This window comes from Eurytemora carolleeae, unplaced genomic scaffold, assembly GCF_000591075.1.
Source record: "Eurytemora carolleeae unplaced genomic scaffold, Eaff_2.0 scaffold15, whole genome shotgun sequence".
Classification (NCBI taxonomy): domain Eukaryota; kingdom Metazoa; phylum Arthropoda; class Copepoda; order Calanoida; family Temoridae; genus Eurytemora; species Eurytemora carolleeae.
The window spans coordinates 475,468-498,790 of NW_019396069.1; the positions used below are offsets into that span (position 1 = coordinate 475,468).

The 23,323-nt window shown below is 33.0% G+C and overlaps 2 protein-coding genes across 5 annotated transcripts; both read left to right on the forward strand.

Annotated features, from left to right (window-relative positions):
* The first annotated feature begins 1,434 nt into the window (after positions 1-1,434).
* LOC111711644 (uncharacterized) lies at positions 1,435-15,485 on the forward strand. 4 transcript variants are annotated; one of them, XR_002767297.1, is made up of 14 exons: positions 1,435-1,537; positions 1,912-1,987; positions 2,373-2,495; positions 2,629-2,715; positions 3,783-3,880; positions 4,636-4,947; positions 6,950-7,148; positions 9,101-9,198; positions 9,670-9,759; positions 10,594-11,133; positions 11,632-11,691; positions 12,473-12,597; positions 13,185-13,755; positions 15,176-15,485. XR_002767297.1 is itself a non-coding variant. In XM_023486039.1 (13 exons), the coding sequence occupies exons 1-13, from the start codon at positions 1,475-1,477 to the stop codon at positions 13,234-13,236; spliced, it is 1,923 nt and encodes a 640-aa protein (XP_023341807.1). In that variant the 5' UTR covers positions 1,435-1,474; the 3' UTR covers positions 13,237-15,485. The 4 variants fall into 4 exon arrangements, 1 of the variants encoding a protein (XP_023341807.1); XR_002767298.1 differs by having other exon boundaries at positions 13,185-13,675; positions 14,828-15,485; XR_002767300.1 differs by having other exon boundaries at positions 13,185-13,675; positions 14,854-15,485.
* A 2,306-nt stretch (positions 15,486-17,791) lies between these two features.
* Positions 17,792-22,043, forward strand: LOC111711833 (transmembrane protein 220). The gene is made up of 5 exons (XM_023486296.1): positions 17,792-17,972; positions 18,857-19,107; positions 19,780-19,904; positions 20,368-20,492; positions 21,702-22,043. Exons 1-5 carry the CDS (start codon positions 17,914-17,916, stop codon positions 21,841-21,843), a joined length of 702 nt encoding a protein of 233 aa, XP_023342064.1. The 5' UTR covers positions 17,792-17,913; the 3' UTR covers positions 21,844-22,043.
* Positions 22,044-23,323: the final 1,280 nt, after the last annotated feature.

Genomic DNA, 23,323 nt, shown 5'->3' on the forward strand with positions numbered 1-23,323 from the left:
GAATTGTATCAGAAAAGAAATGAATTGTCGACAGACACAGAGAAGGTTAAAGAAAGTTCAAATGAACAATAGTTCAAATGAACAATAGTTCAAATGAACAATAGTTCAAACGGGAGTAGTTAAAACAGGTATAAACCTCATACTATATAAGGTCAAATGGGTCAAATAATTATGATTATGGGATGCTGCAACTAAAATTATATTCAATATTATTTTTATTGCGGCAATTATTGGACTCTGTAAAATGTAGTCGGCTCAGCCAAACGTGTCCTCCTCATAGACGTTAGCTCTAACCCACTTGTTAAGTACGCAGTTGCTTTCATCATGCTGGCAGCCATATTTGTTTTTCTTGTCTGCTTGTCAGTATTGACCCTGAAATTTATTTACAAATAGTCTTCGCTATTTAATCTTGGCGATGATAATTTATTTTGTGTTTTAAAGCATAATGATGATTAGGTTGATAGCAAAAGCTTCTCAATTAAATATCTGTGTACTGCACATGTACATATCTTAATTATATGTACTTAAACTTTAAATTTGCATTGCGCATTTTTGTGCTAAAATTATTTTTCCACCTTGTCACAACATATTGCACTAATCTGTATTTCCCGCCTAAAATTTGTACTTTTTAGATAGGGCGCTCTCTGGTTTATATATCTCTGCATCTGTTAAAACAGGATTTTTAACACCTACGTAAAATATTATTTCTTGTTTTAAGTCTATTGATATCGGAAATAATTTCGTTTGGTAAAGAGAGGAAGTGGAATTAAAAGGTTTTGAATTTAAGTTTTTTTTTTATCCCGGATCGATCAGATAATTGTTTTTATAAATCTCAATCAAATCATGTCTGAAAGTGATTATTAAATTTCTTTAGTGTGTTATCCGATAGGGGTGTGACACTCCACGTGTGCTTGTCCAGTTAAACTGCTTGAGAGTAATAGGGATTTTTATAAGATTTTCAAAATTTCATCATTGAAAATACACCAAGGGGGGGGCTACCCACCACCAACAGTTACGACCCCCTCCCCCTTCACATAGGTACGTGTCTGCGGTCACAACTTTTAAAAATTTGTATACAATGAAAAAGAGGTGAAGAGGGATTATGTCTGATTTCTACTGGTTTGTGTAGGTAGTGTCACATTCTAGATTTTTGGGTTAGATTATATTTAAACCAGTTTAACCAAGCCTTCACTAACCCCCCGTGTCAGTTGATTCGAACAAAGCAACAGTTCAGGGTACAACTAGTTAAAGCATTTCGTTCTTGATATTTGCAATTTGGGTTGTCTTCGGCATTGGAACCGGGTAGAAAATTGGAACTTATGATTATAGGGATTAACAAATCTTCAACAATTTGAAGATTTCCCTCCTAATTAATCTTTGTATCCGTCCCTGATCTGTGCAAATAAGGTTGTATTAAGGATTCATCATAGACCATTTCATACTTTTAGTTAATTTTACTTTTTCAGATTATGCTATGTCTAAAATTAGCTTCAAAATGACACGTCGCCGAACACATTTGCATAAAGAAAGTCCGAAGGTGATTTAATTTACAAAGAAATATCCATGTACGGATTATGATATTTGTCCTTGATATCGATGATAGGATTTAAGAAAATGCATGAATATCAATCACGACCATGTACCTATTCTGTTGAAAATTACCCTCCCCCCTTCTCATATTCACCTCCTCTCGTAGAGGTGTTCATGGTTGAATTAGGACTTTTCAATCTTCATGGCCAAATAAATTGATTTTTATGTCAACAGTGTCCAAAGAAGAAAAATATTTCCCTAAACTTCGAGTTTTCCCATTCCCTGGGAGGGGTGGTTAATTCTTCAGAATATATATCCCGTAACCCTGTCTTGTTAATCTGTTAATCTGTCTTGTTGTGAAATCAACTTCTAATTGTCAAGGTATTTCGAACACTGAGATCCAACAAGAAGCCCATCCTTGAGCCAAGATTGAAATCTAGTCGAACAAAATTTAGAGGTATGTGAACTTTAATTTTAAAGGGACTATCCACGTAATTTAATTGATCCCATATGAAAAGAGTTGCGGGCCCTATTCGCAACGGTCTCCTTTAAAATTTCTTGCCTATTTTCTTTAACCCATTATCTGAGCTACAATGAGGAAGATTTCTTCACTGGAAATAACGTCCGATAACTCCGTTAACAGTCCCTTTAAGCTTGGCAATAGACTTTTCACTGAGAACAGTCAGATTAAAGGTGTAGAGAAGATTCGAGAAATCTATTTTTGAAGGTACATGACTCTTAATTGGCATTTCACTTTGGGAAGAAAAAAACAGAATTTTAAACATCATTGAAGCTGAAAAACTAGAAAAGTTTTTTTGTTTAATTAGAAATAATTGTTATAGGTCGGGCCAGAACTAAATGTATAACGGTTTACAAAAAACCGCCGGCGGTGAAAGCTTATGAAGAAACTTCGTCTGATAGTGAAACCGGGTTTTCCAGCAGTCAGCACAACAATATGCCACAGGGTAAGACTTATTTGTAAAACGGGTTGAAAATGAAAAATTTGCAGTTGCAGCTAAAATTATTCTGAATGTTTCGAAAATAACAGCTCTAGATATATTTAAATATTTTGAAGAGTTTTTTTATTTTTCTTCTTAGGACGAAATCACCGAAATAAGAGTGGAGGAAGTGATTCCCCGGATCAGCAGAGTGATAGTGATGAAGATATTTGCTTATCTCAAACAGGTGGGGCACTCATCAGATTTGAACAGGAGGTTTAAAGTGGTTATTAAACATCACTTTTAAGTGGTGGGGGGGGAAAAATCCTCGTCCTTCCAATATTGTTTTTCTTAAGTGTCTAATCCTCCCAGATAAAACTATTTTTAAGAAACGGACCACGTTAGGGCATAAATGAAATATAAAATTTTTGTAATTCGAAAAAAAGTTTCAATTGAATAAAGATTTCAAGTTTAATGTCTTTAAAAATATTCACCTTTTTCACGCGCATTTTCAGATATTCCTGGTGTAGAATGCCGCAAATAGTTCCGAGTTTATAGACCTTCAATCTTTTTGGTTAGCTATATTGAAAACCATAAAATTTTCCGGGTGGTTCAATGGGAAAATTATAGGCAGAGATATGCCGAATATCTTGCTATTTATTTTATATCGCAAAGGTTAGCCATTACCTAAATAAAGTTTGACATTATTCTCATTGGTTCGAATATTCCAACATGATATAATCATTGCAATACTTTGGTCCATCCATATTTTATGCCCTTACGTGGCCAAATTAAAAAAATAGTTTTATCTTTAACAATTAACTTAATTTAACTTAATTTAACTTAATTTAACTTAATTTAACTTACTTTAACTTAATTTAACTTAATTTAACTTAATTTACTGAATTGGGGAAGATTATTAATTTGTATGGTAAGGTAAATGTATGTTGGCTGAGAAGTATCAAAAAGAATGAAAAATCTTGCCTTATGATATCCCATTTTTTATTTTTGCGCAAGAGAATTAAAAGTCGTTTCCACGCTCATGGGGGGGGGGGGGTTGGTCCTTGATTGTGAATTAAAACTGAACCTACCATTTCGAGACTTCATATATACCATTGCACGATGCTTTGCTAACAGCCGATCTTGGCCGTATACAACTGTATACAAACGGGATCTGCCTGATGGATGGGTTTCTGTGGCCTCTAGAGGGTTCTGAATGCAGACGCGTCATAATAGATTGATAGATGTTGCGAAGGATTATTTAAAATGGCGTGAACAATCCCGATAAAAAGTCTAATAAATGATAATGTTTAGTGGATAGTTTGGTTGGTGGTGAGATGAGCTCCTCTGACCTCTCCTCGCCTGTCGGTCAACTGGGTCAGCTCTGCCAAACCGTAGCAGAGATCGATCAGGTACAAAACACAGTAAACTGAAGTAAATTGAATTGCAATAGAAATCTTAGATGTTTTTAATCATAACTTCTCCTATTCAAGAAGCATTGAGATGAACCAAAATGTTTTGATTTTTTCATATGTAACCAGAGCTGAAAACTTTAGAACGGGATATCCTTTATCCTGGATCTGTTAATTAATCTTGAGATTCAAAACATGAGGAGAGACAGGCAATATTATATTTAATCTGAAGATGAAGAAAATGAGGAGATCAAGCATTGATCTGAATATTCACCATTCTAAAGTTTTCAGCTCAGATAAATGTGCATTTTTCACACATATGCGTAAAATCAAAGCTAGAAAAAGACAAAGTCATCAGTAATGTTGCATAAATTTGACCTTTTCCTTCTTGTCAGTTTGCAGTGAATACCACGGGATTTATATACATCTCATATCAAGATCGGGTTAAATAATTTTTTAATCATGAAGTTTTAGGAAAACGGATCTTACTATCTCAGCGTAAAAGAAAAAAATATTTATATGTGCAGCCTCCTTTTCTCGAAAATTCATGACCTCTCTCCCACCCCCATTTTTTTTCATTAACTGAATTTTTATAATTTTATTATAGCCAGTTTTCTTGGTATTTAGTTATACTTGTGCCCTTCCTTTTTTTGATAAACGTGATTAACTAATATAATTACATACAATTTTTATTTGTCAGTTTGATTTATAGTTTGATAGGATTTAAGTTTGTTGACGGTTTTAAATACGTTTAGGATTGGATGTCAGCATGTAGCGATGAAGCAGTCAAATTCTTCTGTTCTTTACAACAAACAAGTTCAACAGTGTACAATACATCCAGCCTGCTTTACAGTACAACAGACAACGGGTTGTACCAGTCAGATGAGAGTTCGCTCTATGTACATAAAGAGAACATGTACCCTGCCGAGCAGCCCGTGTACCCTGTTTACCGGGACGGACTGTGCCCTGGTGGAGAGGAGGAAAAGGATGAGGTGGATGGGGGAGATCATCAACCCATAGATCTAGTCTATTCTGCTGTTCAACCTCAAACCTTTAGATCAGCACAGGTAAAATTCGAGGGTTAAACCCCCCCCCCCCACGCCACCGTCGAGAAATGATTTTAGAAGCTTAGCAATTGAATCTTTTTTAACCTTTTTAGAAAATGCTTATTATTTGGTTTGTTTATGGAATTATGGGGGATGTTTTATGATGCAAACAAATTTGATTTATAACGATTTATAAGGCTGCATTTTACTTTCCTTTCTGATTCATAATATGCTCTTTTGGTATGAAAGCAATTAAACTGTTCGTTTGTTTTGGAATTTATGTTTTTTAAGTGGTATACTGGATTATTCAGAACTTTGTAGATCTTTTTGACCCACTCTAAAGTCTGTATCACTGAAGAAAAATTGTTGCAACATAAATTGTTTTCCAATATTTCTTGTAAATGGGACATTGTCTTACTATGCAAGAATCAGACGTTATATAATATGTTATAATAACGTAGCTTTCGTGTGGTTTCTATTTTTCAACTTTTGTTTATTCGTTGAATGTTTATTTTTTATTTTTGTATAAATTATTGTGAATTGTTATGAGATGTTATTTCAAGTATAAAAAGTACTGGGTGTTTCAAGAGCCTAAATTGAAAACCGTTTGTCGGTTTTTGGACATGAAAACTAGATTTGCGACTAGGCAAGAAGTTTAAAAAGCTGATTTTAATTTGTTTGTTTTTTCATTACTTTTTCATATAAACCGCGCTGAAACTACCCCACCCCCCTATTATTCAGGGGGTGGGGAATTTCCAATGTCAAAGCGCACATAGATTCAAAGCAATAATGCCTACAGTTGTGTTTCTTGACAAATTTTTATTGTATTACTAAACCTTTGCTCTGTACTAAGGGTTTTTACACTTTACAGTGCTGAGGATCTATTTCATTTTGATGCAGATTTCATGCGGATTCTGCATCCGCCTTCAAAACAATGGAGTCGGATCCGGGTTTTAAATAATTTCTTCCAAGATTTACTTAATGTATGATAAATTATCACCGACAAATTTATTAGTCGTTCTTATGCCTTAACTTAATGGACCACACAGAGTTTAGGACGTTTTAATAATCTCTTACCGCAAAAATGTTATAAAAAAATGTTCCAATATCATTACCTTAACTGCAAAGTTCTTTTATGAAATTTTGTCTGTTTCGAGCATTTGGCAATATCTAATGCTTTTAGGAGTACAGTTCTCATTTATCTAATGTTTAGGAGTACAGTTCTCATTTATCTAATGTTTAGGAGTACAGTTATCATTTATCTAATGTTTAGGAGTACATTTCTCATTTATCTAATGTTCAGGAGTACAGTTTTCATGTATCTAATGTTTAGGAGTGCAGTTCTCAAGTATCTAATGTTTAGGAGTACAGTTCTCATGTATCTAATGTTTAGGAGTACAGTTCTCATTTATCTAATGTTTAGGGAGTACAGTTCTCATGTATTTAATGTTTAGCAGTACAGTTCTCAATTATCTAATGTTTAGGAGTACAGTTCTCATGTATCTAATGTTTAGAAGTACAGTTCTCATATATCTAATGTTTAGGGAGTACAGTTCTCATGTATCTAATGTTTAGGAGTACAGTTCTCATATATCTAATGTTTAGGGAGTACAGTTCTCATGTATCTAATGTTTAGCAGTACAGTTCTCATGTATCTAACGTTTAGGAGTACAGTTCTCATGTATCTAATGTTTAGGAGTACAGTTCTCATGTATCTAATGTTTAGGAGTACCGTTCTTATGTATCTAATGTTTAGAAGTACAGTTCTCATATATCTAATGTTTAGGGAGTACAGTTCTCATGTATCTAATGTTTAGCAGTACAGTTCTCAAGTATCTAATGTTTAGGAGTACAGTTCTCAAGTATCTAATGTTTAGGAGTACAGTTCTCATGTATCTAATGTTTAGGAGTACAGTTCTCAAGTATCTAATGTTTAGGAGTACAGTTCTCAAGTATCTAATGTTTAGGGAGTACAGTTGTATCTAATGTTTAGGAGTACAGTTCTCATGTATCTAATGTTTAGGAGTACAGTTCGCATGTATCTGAACAGTACAGTGGGCGTGGTTACCAGATGAGCCGGTACACGAGGCAGGAGGAGGAGGTGGAGCCAGCCTTCGATCCCTACGTGTTCATTAAGAACCTGCCTCCTCTTACACCAGAAATGAGATCTAGGTGTCCTGCTCTACCCTTAAAAACAAGATCTAGTCCACAGTTTTCTCTAGGTAGGTAGAGAAATTAGGATCCATCTTAGATCCGGATTCTAATCCTGGACCCGTCCTATGAAGAAAATAAGTCCTAATTACCCATTTTTGTCAAACAAAACGGTATAGAAAATAATAATTAATGCAATAACAAAAAAATGACTTGATTTTTAGGTTATATGACTTATATTTGATTGTCTCTGCGCCTTAAGTCAAATAATCTACATATCTAGAACATTTTTGCTTGATTTGCAATTTGCATAAAGCATAACATACAAATTAATCAAATTTTTGCTTTTGCACTCATTTACTTGGACGTTTATTTTTTCTTGTTAAACCGATAATTTGTCAAGAATTTGATATTTTGGTTTAATTAGATAAATCCAAAAAGCCTAATATTTAGTAGTGATCAATGCAGGGGCGTTTATTTTCTTAGATTAAAAATTTCCCCCCCAGATTTTAGGTTTTTAAAAATGTGTGTAGGGGTTGAACAAGGGGAGGAAGGCCAACCACAACAATTTCTCGTCCGAGCCACATTCTCATTTTCTCGTCCGAGCCACCTGAAAATCCTCGTCCTTCCAATATTGTTTTTCTTAAGTGTCTAATCCTCCCAGATAAAACTATTTTTAAGAAACGGACCACGTTAGGGCATAAATGAAATATAAAATTTTTGTAATTCGAAAAAAAGTTTCAATTGAATAAAGATTTCAAGTTTAATGTCTTTAAAAATATTCACCTTTTTCACGCGCATTTTCAGATATTCCTGGTGTAGAATGCCGCAAATAGTTCCGAGTTTATAGACCTTCAATCTTTTTGGTTAGCTATATTGAAAACCATAAAATTTTCCGGGTGGTTCAATGGGAAAATTATAGGCAGAGATATGCCGAATATCTTGCTATTTATTTTATATCGCAAAGGTTAGCCATTACCTAAATAAAGTTTGACATTATTCTCATTGGTTCGAATATTCCAACATGATATAATCATTGCAATACTTTGGTCCATCCATATTTTATGCCCTTACGTGGCCAAATTAAAAAAATAGTTTTATCTTTAACAATTAACTTAATTTAACTTAATTTAACTTAATTTAACTTAATTTAACTTACTTTAACTTAATTTAACTTAATTTAACTTAATTTACTGAATTGGGGAAGATTATTAATTTGTATGGTAAGGTAAATGTATGTTGGCTGAGAAGTATCAAAAAGAATGAAAAATCTTGCCTTATGATATCCCATTTTTTATTTTTGCGCAAGAGAATTAAAAGTCGTTTCCACGCTCATGGGGGGGGGGTCTTGAATATCATTGGATCACTGATCAGTGCATAAGTTACTCTGAACTATATCTCAGAATAATTTACTTTCCAACTAGATAATTAGTAAACCTAAACAAAACTGGATAAAATTGCGTCTAACTTTTGTCTAGAGAATCCTTCATAGATTCAGTTTGTTCTAGTTTCGGTGGGGTGGGGCCGAGGTGGAAGTGATTTAATATCATTATACGGTCCGAACTTGAAGAACTGGAGAATTCCGACAAATATCGGTGTTTAGATCAAATTAAGACTTTTTTCTTCACTTTCTTTTTACAGCTACGCCTTCCTCTGCAGTCTGCAGTACATTATTTTGATATTTTTTAAGTTTTTTTCTTTTAAGTTGTCGAGGGCGGAAAAAAATAATTTCAATCCTCTTACTTGAAATTTTTTTTACCTTGCTAGCCATATTTACCGAATATATACTTAGCGTTTTGAAATATGAAATATATTACCTTCCTTATCTGACGGAAGCAAAACAGAAACTAAATTTGAATAACCAGACTTTGTGTTCGCTTTTGGCACTTAGTGTAAACTTCAAAGCTAGTTTTGATCGCAAATTTGGTTCAATTTTACTTTATCTGTTTACACAGGGTCGGCTTAAACATTTCTACGTGAAGAATCTATGAATATTGATTAATCTTTATTCATCTATGTTTAGTTTTGGATCTTGATGAAACGTTAGTTCACTGTTCACTTCAGCAGCTTGAAGATGCCACTCTATCCTTCCCTGTCTTCTTCCAGAACCAAGAATATCAGGTACTAGCCTCGAAACCCAGCTTTGTCTGGAAACTAAACCTTTTCCATAAAAGTCAACTTAAGAAACCTCGAATTTTTAAACCAGGCTTAGAACATTGTTGGGGTTCCACCGAGTTCACTAATCAAAATTTGAGTCAAATCCGTCAAGGGGGGTTAAGAGTTATAATCGATTATACAAACAAAGAGACAAACCGTGGTTACTATTTTATATAGTTTTATAAACATAGATTAAGTGACTAGGTTGGTAACAGTTCCGTAAACAAAAACTGGACAGAGATGGAATTTAAAGAATTTGAGCCGCGGTTTAAATCTGCCAAAACCCGGTTTAAATTAAGCGCCGGCTTAAATCCTGAAACATTTGACACAATTATTAGTGGAACCAACCATATTTAAGCCGCGGCTTAAATTTAAACCGTCGCTTAAATTCTTTAAATTCGGCCACTGGAATTTTTTTTAATGTTTTGTTTTAAGGTGTTTGTAAGAACTAGGCCGCATTTCTCCGAGTTCTTGGAGAGAGTTTCCAAACATTTCGAGCTAATTCTCTTCACAGCGAGTAAAAAGGTTGGTAATTCGAACAAATGAGCTTGCACGATGTGTCCTGTTTTATGTCCCAATTCCTGGGAATGTTTGATTTATTTTTTGATTTATTTATAAAATTATGAGTTTATAGTTGAAGAAGCCTGCATTGATGAAGAAAAATAGTTTTTTTTTTACGTTTTCGAAATGTGGATTGTAGATGTAGGTGTGTTTAATGATTACTAGTAGATAACGGTAAAGAATTAAACCTGTTTTCAGTACACATGGGCACACTCCCTCATTTTACTGGAAGTGCATTTTTATAGGAAATTCTTGCAATTTTTATCCATTTCCTGGGAACAGGGTTATAATAAATACAATTTGATTAAAAATGAATTTTAAGAAGTTGCTATAAATTTTTTTAAACTAGTTTGGCAACCCAGCTTTGTCTTTAAAGTGATAAAATGTACTTTTATGAAATTTTTATTTCTGTTTTTTTTTACTGAGAAAAAATCAAAATCATTAGTTTTTTTATGTCATAAAATATATTTTTGGTTTATATTTTGCAACTTGCAATATTTCATAGACGTTGATATTTACGTAATACGTATCTAGGTTTAATTTTGTTTTGAATAAACCGGTTTTTTTGAAAGTTAAGATATTTTAAATCACTCACGCAACCACCAGATATGGGGGGGGGGGATTCAAAATGTCTAGGATAACTATCCCCATTTTTTGGTTAGGGGAGTTTTTCTTTCTAAATTCTAAACTACATAGTTATAAACAATTTTTTCAAAAATTAATGAATTAATGAATTTACTGGATCCTGGTCGTACTTTTCTCAAATACAGACTCTTCAGAGAAAATTGTATTGTTCAGGTTTACGCAGATAAATTAATGAATTTACTGGATCCTGGTCGTACTTTTATTAAATACAGACTCTTCAGAGAACATTGTGTTGTTCAGGTTTACGCAGATAAATTAATGAATTTATTGGATCCTGGTCGTACTTTCATTAGATACAGACTCTTCAGAGAACATTGTGTTGTTCAGGTTTACGCAGATAAATTAATGAATTTACTGGATCCTGGTCGTACTTTCATTAGATACAGACTCTTCAGAGAACATTGTGTTGTTCAGGTTTACGCAGATAAATTAATGAATTTACTGGATCCTGGTCGTACTTTCATTAGATACAGACTCTTCAGAGAACATTGTATTGTTCAGGTTTACGTAGATAAATTAATGAATTTATTGGATCCTGGTCGTACTTTCATTAGATACAGACTCTTCAGAGAACATTGTATTGTTCAGGTTTACGCAGATAAATTAATGAATTTACTGGATCCTGGTCGTACTTTTATTAAATACAGACTCTTCAGAGAACATTGTGTTTGTGTTAACGGGAACTATATTAAGGTTAGACATCATTATACATTTTAATCATCATCATTATCATCAATATTATCACCGTCATTTTCTTTATAATTATCATCACTGTTATCCTTTTAATCGGTACCTTAACTTTTAACGTCGTCATCACTATCATTATTATTATAATTTTTATCATTTCCATCATTATGATCATTCTCAAAATTCTTTGCACCATTACATTTATCTTTATTATCATTATTATTATCATTTTTACCATCATCATCATTATCATTATTATTATTATTAGCATCTCAATTGTTACACTGTTGGTCCCATCACTTTTATCATAGTTTATATTATCTGTTTCATTATCATAATCATCATAATCATAAACATTATTAACATTATCACATTATTATCATAATTGTATTTATCATCATCATAATCTTTGTATTTTTACCGTAGCTAATTGTCTTTCTTTATAATTAAAAAAAAAATAAAAATATCATTGAAATTAATATTATTATTTCTTTTAATTTTTAGGATTTGAATATACTGGGGCGGGATCTAAGAAAGACGATTATAATTGATAACTCTCCTCAGGTTCGTACAAGATTAGATATTTTCTTGAAATCGTTAAACTCTCCTCAGGTTCGTACAAGATTAGATATTTTCTTGAAATCGTTAAACTCTCCTCTGGTTTTTACAAGATTAGATATTTTCTTGAAATCGTTAAACTCTCCTCAGGTTTGTACAAGATTAGATATTTTCTTGAATCGTTAAACTCTACTCAGGTTCGTACAAGATTAGATATTTTCTTGAAATCGTTAAACTCTACTCAGGTTCGTACAAGATTAGAAATTTTCTTGAAATCGTTATACTCTCCTCAGGTTCGTACAAGATTAGATATTTTCTTGAAATCGTTAAACTCTACTCAGGTTCGTACAAGATTAGATATTTTCTTGAAATCTTTATACTCTCCTCAGGTTCGTACAAGATTAGAAATTTTCTTGAAATCGTTATACTCTCCTCAGGTTCGTACAAGATTAGATATTTTCTTGAAATCGTTATACTCTCCTCAGGTTCGTACACGATTAGATATTTTCTTGAAATCGTTAAACTCTCCTCAGGTTCGTACACGATTAGATATTTTCTTGAAATCGTTAAACTCTCCTCAGGTTTCTACAAGGGTGGTAAGAAAAATGCACCCCCTCCCTCCCTGCAGATTTCAGTTTCTTTCTGTAGCGTGAAGTCTCTAACTTACTTTTTAAGAAAAGTTTTATTTTTTATTTTTTAACCAACTCGAGATCGATCGTATGAGGTTGCGTGATGTTGAATTTTATTAAACCTTGATTTTCAGCAATGTAAAAAAATATTATTCTAGGCCTTTGGTTACCAGCTGGAGAACGGTATCCCTATAGAATCCTGGTTTGTGGATAAATCTGACAATGAACTGATGAAACTGGTCCCATTCCTAGAGAATATTGTTAACCAGGCAGAGGACGTCAGGTGCAGTGGGATCATTTTCCAGATAGTAGAGGGGGGGGGGGGGGGGGGGGCGGTGCACGGGTGAATATTTTGTTAAATATTTTCTTTCCCGAAAAACAGGAGTGAATATATTTTTTATAAAATCATATTTTCCCCACAATTTACTTTTGTTTGCTTGATGCGGACATTTTTTTAGAGTTTTATATTTTTTGGGGAAAAAATATTTTTAGGGAGACATAAAGAAAAGGTTTGGGTAAGCAATAAGCATTAAAAAAGAATTACAAAAAATTGAAAATCTTTGGATAATACGTGGTAAGTTTTTCCCCCCTGATGCAAACTTTTTACCCTTGGAATAATTAATTTCCCCCCCCCCCTATTCAAAATAATTGAAAAGGTCAATGAAGTGACAATCTTTGCCATGGTTACATTATTTTGAAAATCTTAGCGAAAAAGCTCAGAATTGCAAGCTTTCTTAATCTATTCTAAATACTTTCCCATGGATACGTTTTCGGCGGTTAGGAACGCAAACCATTAGTTCTTTGAATGCTTGTTTTTGAAATAATTTTTCTAATTTACAAATTCATTTTGACAATAATAACTTTTTTTAGGCCCATCATCCGAGAGTCCTTTCGTCTCTTCTCCCATCTTCCTCCTGGGTAGGACAGAGACTAAAGAAACCAGAAGGATGAGAGGGCATTTCCCCAATCCCCTTCAAACCTATAGTTTCCCCACATGCTAACCCAACTGAGCTTAACCTGCTATAGCACTGATATAAAACTGAAAGATGTAGCATCGAATCCATTACAGGATTTCTTCATCATGGGGTCATCTGACTTCAAGCAAGGATTTCAAGATAAAGATGCAATTATGGCACAACTTAATCCAATTTAAAAATGTTTTTAGATTTTGATTTACTTCTTAGAGATTATGAGCAAATTCCGGAGAAAATTATTGAACTATTGTTTTGAGACTACCAGTAATATATAATGAAAGATTTATTCCCGTGTACAAATTATGCACTGCAAAAAGTAGTTCACTTCGAAGCCGGTTGTACACAATCATACACCATATTGTTATGTACATTAAAATGATTCTAAAAGTAATCGTTGTTATTGTTGAGATTTTATTAAACTGTTTCTTTGGTTACAAAATAAAAACGACTGTGTTCGTTTTACAATGGTAAAAAATAGTCCCAATAAAAATATTGAGCATATTTTTTTTAAAAGACTGTTAACTTTCTTGTCAATTGGTGCCATTGATGAAACCTAAAACAAGTTATTTCTTTAAATTTTACGAAAAAAGTTTATTTTAATTGAGTATTCATTATTCTAGTACCTTTACGCAACTTATTGTCACAAAATTGTGCTGATTCTGTTTACTTGCAGGCTCCCTTCATTTTTCTGTTTTGGAGATAATCCCCCTTTATTCTGTTTTCTTGCAGGCTCCCTTCATTTTTCAGTTTTGGAGAAAATCCCCCTTTATTCTGTTTTCTAGCAGGCTCCCTTCATTTTTCGTTTTGGAGATAATCCCCCTTTATTCTGCTTTCTGGCAGGCTCCCTTCATTTTTCTGTTTTGGAGATAATCCCCCTTTATTCTGTTTTCTAGCAGGCTCCCTTTATTTTTCTGTTTTGGAGATAATCCCCCTTTATTCTGTTTTCTAGCAGGCTCCCTTCATCTTTCTGTTTTGGAGATAATCCCCTTTTATTCTGCTTTCTGTGAGGCTCCCTTCATTTTTCTGTTTTGGAGATAATCTCTCTTTATTCTGTTGTTTTCCTTAGTATCCTCTCTATACTGCTGCCATTTTGTAGAAATGTTCATGACAGTGTTTAATTGGCAGCTGTCAGGTTTAGATCCAAGCTGGATTTTTTGGATTTTATTTTATTTAATGGGCAGATTTTCTCTTCTTATTGGCAGATTTCCCCCTCGAATTGGCATGTTTTTTCCTTTTCAATTGGCAGATTTTTACCTCTGAAGTTGCAGGTTTTCGCTCCAAATCGGCAGGGTTTTTCCAGTTTTGAAGTAGGCAGATTTTTACTCCAAATTGGCTGGTTTTACCCCTTAATTCGCAGATTTCCCCATCTTATTGAAAGATTTCCCTCCTAATTGGAAGATTTCTTCTAATGGGCAGAATTTTTATTCTGATAGCCTGACCAACATCAGCTATTTTGCTGAATACCTCTTAAACCTATTGCAGAGCACCATATTTAACTTATCGACGCAAAGTCATGAGACAGTTTAAAATCTGTTACAGATAACCTCTAAACCTTTATATTGCAGAACACTCTTTATTTTATTTGATGCAGACAACCCTTGTGAATCTAATCTTTAACCATTATATTGCCAAACACTCACCATCTTCTTTGTTGAGAAATATCTTAATCCATCCTTTGCCGATTACCCCATTCAATTTATGGTTGCGGTTTGTTGGCAAAATACCTCTTTATAATAAGGATTTTTTGTAACGGTGGCACAACATCGTTTTTTTCTTTTCTAAAAAAATATATATACCTTTGAGTAGTTCCTGAAATGTTTGTGAATTATTTTTTAATTATCAAAACACCTCGAGACAATTTTTCACAAACCATTTTTTTGTTTTTAGAATTTGGTTGAGATTTTAACTCTAAATGAATGGATACCTCAATGGTTTAGTTTTCGAGCTTGCAGCCTCTTCGGCTCTTACATTATTTTTGAAAAAAGTTAAAGCGAAAAAATTTGAGAAAATTTAAATGTAAAATACAAGTATTATTACCTGTAACAAATGTAAAATTTACATCGGTGAAAATCTATTCTGTTAAATTTTATTGTGATTTTTTGTTCTGGGGACATCAAAACCCAGCACCCATTGTAATACTATGAATGCATATTGAATCTATATATATATACCTTACATAATAAAATAGTTTTTTAAATTCTGTTCTTATTCTCTTAAAATCGGATAACTTGAGACATGAAAGCTAAATCCAATGCAATTAAGAGACTGCATTTTTTTCAGGTAGTTTTTAATTAGGTATTGATATAATATTCTGAGAAAAAAGCGTTCTCTGGGACAGAAACAACGATTTGTTTTATTTTTATTTTACAATAAAATTTTAAAGCTACGGGAAAAATAATAATCAGCAGATTCAGAGTCTAAGCTGCAGGCTCAGACAAAAATATAATTGAAGATTGAAGTTAACTAAGTTCAATTGTTGACCTACAAAAATATAAGTTATTATAATATATGATTTATTATAACCAGTTGTGTGTGAGTGAAGGAGCCGGAGTTTACGAATAGGCAGTCGGCTAAATGCCAAAAAACCTACTTTCATTACCTCAAGGACTCTAGGGGGGGGGGTAAATAACCCCCAATAAACCCCACTATTTCCGCCTCTGCTGTAGAGATAACTATAATTTAGGGATAAAGAATTGTTTCTCATTTCCTTAGTTCAAAAGTGCTCACATTGGATGTCTAGATCAAAGGTTAATAATGCACACAGGAAAGTTTAGGTGTAAATGGAAAAGATTGATTGAAAGCTTTATCGAATTTCGTAATTTACATTCTTAAACGGATGCGATATTGACACATGACCAGGGAGTAAGAAATAGAAGGGAGTTATAACTGACGCGGTTCGCCCTACCATATTTTGCAGACGGGTACTCCATTTGTATATAAAATATTTGTCTGATGTACATTTACCGCGTATACAATAACCTATTCTGAATATTTCATATATAGATGGAGTACCCGTCTGCAAAGCATGTATAACCATATACCATATGGTAGGGCGAACCGCGTCAGTTATATCTCCCTTCTATTCTTTACTCCCTGCATATGACACATGCGACATTGACATATAAATTAGTGTCGTTAAAATTTTAAATATAAAAATTCTAAGAAATTATCTACAATCTATGTCCCACTAACAAAGTCAAGGAAGAGTCGGACTTAACAAAGATCGTCATTTTATCTTTGAATCAGGCCTAGGAAGCTTTCATGAATTAATTTACATTTTAAACATTTGCAAATAAATTCAGTTTTGACTAACAGTTTTTTTATTTATAAAAAGCAAAAATAAGACGTCAATCATTCCATTTTTTGGTGACCACTGTATATTTCTCAATATTAATAATTGCAAATTGTATTAATTCGAACCAGAAAGTTTGATTTATAAAGAAAGCTTTGGTCTCTATGTACTCCGGGTCTATATGGATACTATAGAAAGGGTCTACAACTAATCCTAACCCATGGTTTTATACATACGAACACTGTCCATGGTACAAGCTTCTCTTGTTAACAATAAAACATAATTTCAAGAAACATTCGTCGTTATATATATATACTAGTAATCTATGTTTTTCTCTATGTTTGTTTGTATGTCCGATCAAAACTTGACCGATTGGTTTCAGATTTTGACGATGGAACTCGTTAAAACCATATCAATTTTCTTCGTTTGCATTTGTTTAAACAATTTGTCATCAAAGATCACAGATGATCTTTATGACATCTTTCAATTTCATTTTCATTGGGATACCCTGTTCCTAGGGTTTCCAACGCACATTGTTTTTACTTGCGCGCAATTGCGAGCCTTTGCAAGCAAGTGAATTTAATTGCGCGCAATTCCGTCCAACTTCCTTACGTTTGTGTTTCAATTTTTTTAAATATTAAACTAAAACCTTATAGCACACAATACATGCAATTAATTATTAAATAAATAAAATAAATATTAATTATTTTTGCTTGTTACGACATCAAATACACTTTCAGTACCATAGTTTTCAGGTTCTTACTGTAGCAAAATATCTAATTTTGATTAAACAAACCTTACAATTTTAACCAAAAATAGTTTAATTTTAATGTTCATCCAATATAATCAAATGAAAAATGTATCATATTAAATTGTTCATTAGTAGCTTCTGCTTAACCACAAGAAACTTTAAAATTTTAAAACTGTTGAAACTTAAGTGAAACTCGGGCCTCGATTATTTTAAAATCTACAGATATATTTCCATTCTTGTATCTGCTGCATAAATTTGTAATTGAAAGTCACTGTTAAAAATATTGAGTTTTAGATGGAAAAGCAATTCCGTTGCGCGTAATTATGCGCAATTCCGTGAATAATTGCTTCCTTGTTGGCAATTATTGCGCAATTGCGCGAAATAAAAAGGCGCAAGCGGAAGCAACCATTGCGCGCAACAAAATTCTGATTGGAACCCCTACCTGTTCCAGAATTAAACTTGAATCTTCCAATTTAGAATTGTGGAAACCTCGTCCCGCCAATGAGACTTCTATAATCTATACCAAAGGGTTTATCCGGTGGCTCTTCATCTTTTAAAGAAAATTCTAGATGTTTGAATAAAATGACCAACGGGAAATCTGTTCTAACATCCTCTTCTATCAGGAGGTCTGCTAGAATAAGGTCAGTGTGTAAAGGGATTGTTATTTGTTCATCCATTTTAAAACAGCATTATGTATATATATATAATTTTCGGAATTATAACTAATTGGCAGTGATCATAGGGAATTTGCTAAAAAGAAACTACATCCGTTTGTTGTAAATTTTTATAAATAGTTTCCATAACTTGGACCATCCCAATGCAATTGAATTAGACAGCGAATTTTTTAATTTTAAATTGTGTAATTGTGATTTTTTTCTAGTAAATTTTTTCTTAACAATGAAAGCAAAATATTAACAACCATGGTGTTCTGTTTAAAGGGAGTGTTCGTGAAAAATGAAAGGAGAGTATTTGCTTACGGCGAAAAATAATCGCTTTTGATTCGGATTGTAAAAAAAATAATTAAATATAGATATTTAGATATTAAAACCTTACCATCGATTATTTTTTGACGCATTTGTATACAGTTGATATTTCATAATATTTTTTATTTCTTTTTCATATAATGCACTTAAAACAACGATTTTTTCTGCTGCTTCGGTATGAGCCGTTTTTAACAATTTTCTCCTTATAGACGAAACAGATAAAAGAAGATTAGTAGCGATCTAAAGCTCTTATTTTTCGCCGTAAGCCTTATACCTCCTTTCATTTTTCGCGAACACTCCCTTTAACATGTTTTAAGAGGTTTGCTATATCACGTAAAGCTTGCCAGTCGTAGAACTTTTTATTTCACACACTTTATCATTTGATGGCTATTTTGGACTAAAAATGATTTTAAAGAAATCCCTCAAATCGCAATTAAAATATATGTTAAAATAAAAACTATAGATTTTATTGATGCAAGGGGGACTGAGCCTCCATAGGCCCTCCCCCCCCCAGAATAAAACTGATTTTAATATATATTCAGTGCCCGGAGAAAAGTGCGGATAATGGAGGCTCTAGAGGATGGATCGGAGGAGTCTACCTCCACCACATATCCTCCAACCTACTCACCTTGCGAATTTTTTCTATTCCGAGCTATAAACGCCATCATGGTTATTTTTTTCTTAATTGCAATATCTCTCCTGAAAGATGATGATAACGCTTGCTTGTGGGTTCCAACATTTCTAGTCCCAGCTTTCCTTTCCACAATAGTAGCAATCAAACCCCAGCTATCAGGTATTATACCCAGGGTGTCCCAATCAACATCACAATTTAAAGATGACCAAGTTTGATTACTGAATATGCAATTTTTTTAACCCAGAAAATACAACCAATGCTAAAAAGGAAAAGCTCTCTCATTTATTATTTTGTTGTTGAAAAGAAGTATATAACCAAACATAATTTCAAATTTTTTACTTTCAAGAGACTGTAAACGTGATTTCGAGTGACCCTTTATTAATACAGTGACATGTCCGATTCACGACAAACAATATTTGGTTCCGGTTCCACGCTCCTCTGTTGTAATTGTAATTGTAAATAGGCATTACAGTCCGAAGTAGGACTGCAAAGGTTGGCCCTGCTCGGAGATTCAAATGTACACCGGTGGGGCGTGGTTCGTCTAATACTCTGATTCGAAGCGTATAAACACTTGTTTTCTGATACATTGCGCGGTCTCACAAAATATTAAAAGATAACTAAGTATGATAAATGTAAATTCCTTGTAAAAAAAAACAGGTAAAAATAATAAAGTACCATATCAAATTAGTAACCTGACCTTTATTAGATTTTTACAATTAAAAATTTCATTACTGTCAAACAAAAAGGCCGGCACAACACACTCGGATTATACTTGCACGTCTTTGAATTTTCATGTTTAGTGGAACACACTGTATCTTCTATTCTGTTCAGCATGTACCTGGTGGAAGGGTTGGATAATTATTCATACATCCCTCTCCATCATCCTTGCTCTACTCTGGTTCATTCAGCTCATCCGGACATATCATTCAGAGAAGGAGAATACTTTCATCCAACAGGTTCCTTTCTTCATCTTTATCCTTATCCATCCTTCTTATTCTTCTATATTCATCTTTATCCTTATCCATCCTTCTTATTCTTCTATATTCATCTTTATCCTTATCCATCCCTCTATTCTTCTATATTCATCTTTATCCTTATCCATCCTTCTTATTCTTCTATATTCATCTTTATCCATATCCATCCTTCTTATTCTTTTATATTCATATTTATCCTTATCCATCCTTCTAATTCTTCTACATTCATCTTTATCCTTATCCATCCTTCTTATTCTTCTAAATCCATCATTATCCTTATCCATTTTCTGATTCTTCTTTGTTCATCTTTATCCTCATCCATCCTTCTTATTCTTCCAAATCCATCTTTATCCTTACCCATCCCTCTTATTCTTCTATATTCTCCTTTTCCTGGTCTCCATCCAGGGTCATTTTAAATCACAGTCCCTTAAAGTTTTGTATATAGACGGATGGTGGATCAGATTTCCAGTTTAACCCCCTGGATTACGAAGAGGGGAAGGAGACCCTGGGTATACTAATTATCATTGCTTGGATGAAAACTACATCATATGTTTCAAAATCACAATTCAGGTTTAAGGATTTTTATTAAAACCTTGCTTTAGCAGAATTCATATTTTTAAATATCAAAGGTTCACGAAATAAAAGGGTTAGCTATTAAATGTTTGAGACCAGTATTATAGTTTAAACCTCAATTCCTCGGCAAAGAATGATATTTAAAAAGCTTATGATGAAGAACTTTTAATGAAAAAAAACATTTACTTTAAAAAAGATTACAGTTGCCTACAAGAGGTATATCTTTCTTCCTTTTAGCTTTGCAGTACTTTGTTATTCTTGGAATCTTTTTTGTTGAATACTGTACATAAAAGAACAGAATACTGTACATAAAAGAACAGAATACTGGATTTTTTCTTGTTTACTTGGACAGCCGTACTTTTAGCGGCTGTACATTACAATAATTTTGAAATTATAATAATAATAATAAAGATTTTGTAAATCTTAAAATATATCAGTTTACTAAAATTTAGTTTCTGGAAAACTGACAAATATTTAGTTGCTAATATATATTTCTATTTTTTCTTAATATGTATTTAATTATTTACCATAATATCAAAATATAAATGTTTAAGTCGTTTTATCGAATATTTATAGGACCGTTGCCGTAGTTTCAAAAGACGTCCATTTGTATCTATTTATGTCATTATAATGGGTATTATTAAGTGCGAACAAGTGTTTGCCGGGATTCTAATTTTGAGCCTAAACAAACTAGAAAAATTAAATCACAGTAAAAACTTTTTCGCACACATGATACCCATTACGATAACATATATAGTTTTTTTCAATTTTACTTAAATTATTTAAAACAGGTCGATAAAGTTACTTAATAACCCTGTTGCAGGGTGAGTAAGTAACTTTATCACCCTACAATGAGAAAAATTAGGTATGAAATTTGAAATTTACTTTTTCGCCCTGTTGTAGGGCGATAAAGTCACTTAATCACCCTTCAACGGGAAATATTGGGTGTTATAAATTCCATCAAAATTGAATAAAATAGTTATGACACATATTTACAACAGTTCCATAAACCTTTTTATGAGTTACCAGGAGGAGGCTATCAACGTTTTTTAATCCTAAAAAGAGATAATTTTACTAACTTCCTTCCTTGCAATACATTAGAAAGACATTTTTAATATTATTAAAAAAAATACATATAATTTCCCATTTTTTTGCTTTAACCCCCTAGCTTCTTTTAATCTAAAACAATTATCGATTTTTCTTTAGAAATGCGAGTTTGTTGCCTGCACCGAAACGCCTTGTCGCCACTGCCATCTATATGTCAGTTATTCCACTGTTCCTAACTGGACTCTGCTTATTAAGATGTACTTCAAGATCCAATTCTTGTCTGGCTATTATTGGGTTGTAATAAATGATACAACAGGGTGTCCAGGGAAACAAGAAAATTAAGAGACGGTTTGATCTTTGAAATGGTTATCGACATTTATTGGAATATGGTCTTCAACCTTTAATGTGTTCTTTTCAAGCCTTCTCGACTAATCTGCTTTGTGGAACACGTTTGGAATATATGTTCTTGTTTTGAACCAACTCCCTTATATTTATAGTAGGGTTTCCATGCGCAGTAGCGTTTTATTTAATTTTAGAAAAGTTTGATTAAATTTTGTTAAAAATTGCCTTTAATACCAGTAAAAAAATATGTTTAAAGTTAAAAAACAAGATTAAACTAGCCTTTAAGTAAATGCAAAGCTATGGCTACATATGGGGTAAGTTTTAGCGCAATTATGCGCAATTTTTTTGTAATTTGCACATGTGTATTATTCTGCTAATATCCATAACAGCAGAGACACTGGAAAATAGTTTAGTTTGTCCTCCAATACGATATCTTGATGTGGCATTCGACGAGATGAATTTTAAATTTGTACAGATAAATGAGCAAGCTACAGACCAGGTTTTGCACTATTATTGTGCAATTGCGCATTGGAAACCCTAATTTATATTACGGATTTATCATACCTGAAGAAAGACATTTAAGTACATTTGTAGAAAGCCTGAACCGGAAATTGAAGAAAGTATCGTTATGGGAAACTTCCGAGTTTCCTATTTTGAGATGGAATTTAAAGAATTTGAGCCGCGGTTTAAATCCGCCAAAACCCGGTTTAAATTTAGCGCCGGCTTAAATCTTGAAACATTGATACAATTTTAAGTGGAACAAATCATATTTAAACCGCGACTTAAATTTAAACCGCCGCTCAAATTCTTAAAATTCGGCCATTGATAATGTAATTATTAGAAAATGATAAGACTAATCACCATGAAATAATATTTCTAACAACAATCAAATTTTTATATATACAAAATTGTCACGAAAATGCCGGCTTCCGACAGGGGCGGATACAGGATTTAAGTGAGGGGGGAGGCAAGATTTTTTAGGAACAAAAAAATGAATAATTAGGAACAAAAAATCGTGCCGCAGGCGAAAATTTTTTTTGACTTAAAAGACTCAAAAAGAGTCAAAATTAATGACCAAAGACTAAAAAACTATATTTTTAAAGTTGAGGAACAAAATTAAAGGATTAGAACAGGAATTTAGGAACAATTAAAAGATTATACAGGAATTAGGAACAAAATTAAAGGATTCGGACAGGGATTTAGGAACAATAAAAAGATTGTTCAGGAATTAGGAACAAAAATAAAGGATTAGGACAGGGATTTAGGAACAATAAACAGAACCAGAAAACTAAAAAATTTGAAGACGACATAAAAGCAGTACTTGTTCATGGGACTATTTGAAGTCATAACACCAGTGTAAAAGTCGTATTCCTATTCTACAGTTTTCTGGTTTTCATGTTTGTATGCATCCTTATATAAACCCCCAAAAACTAAAGAGT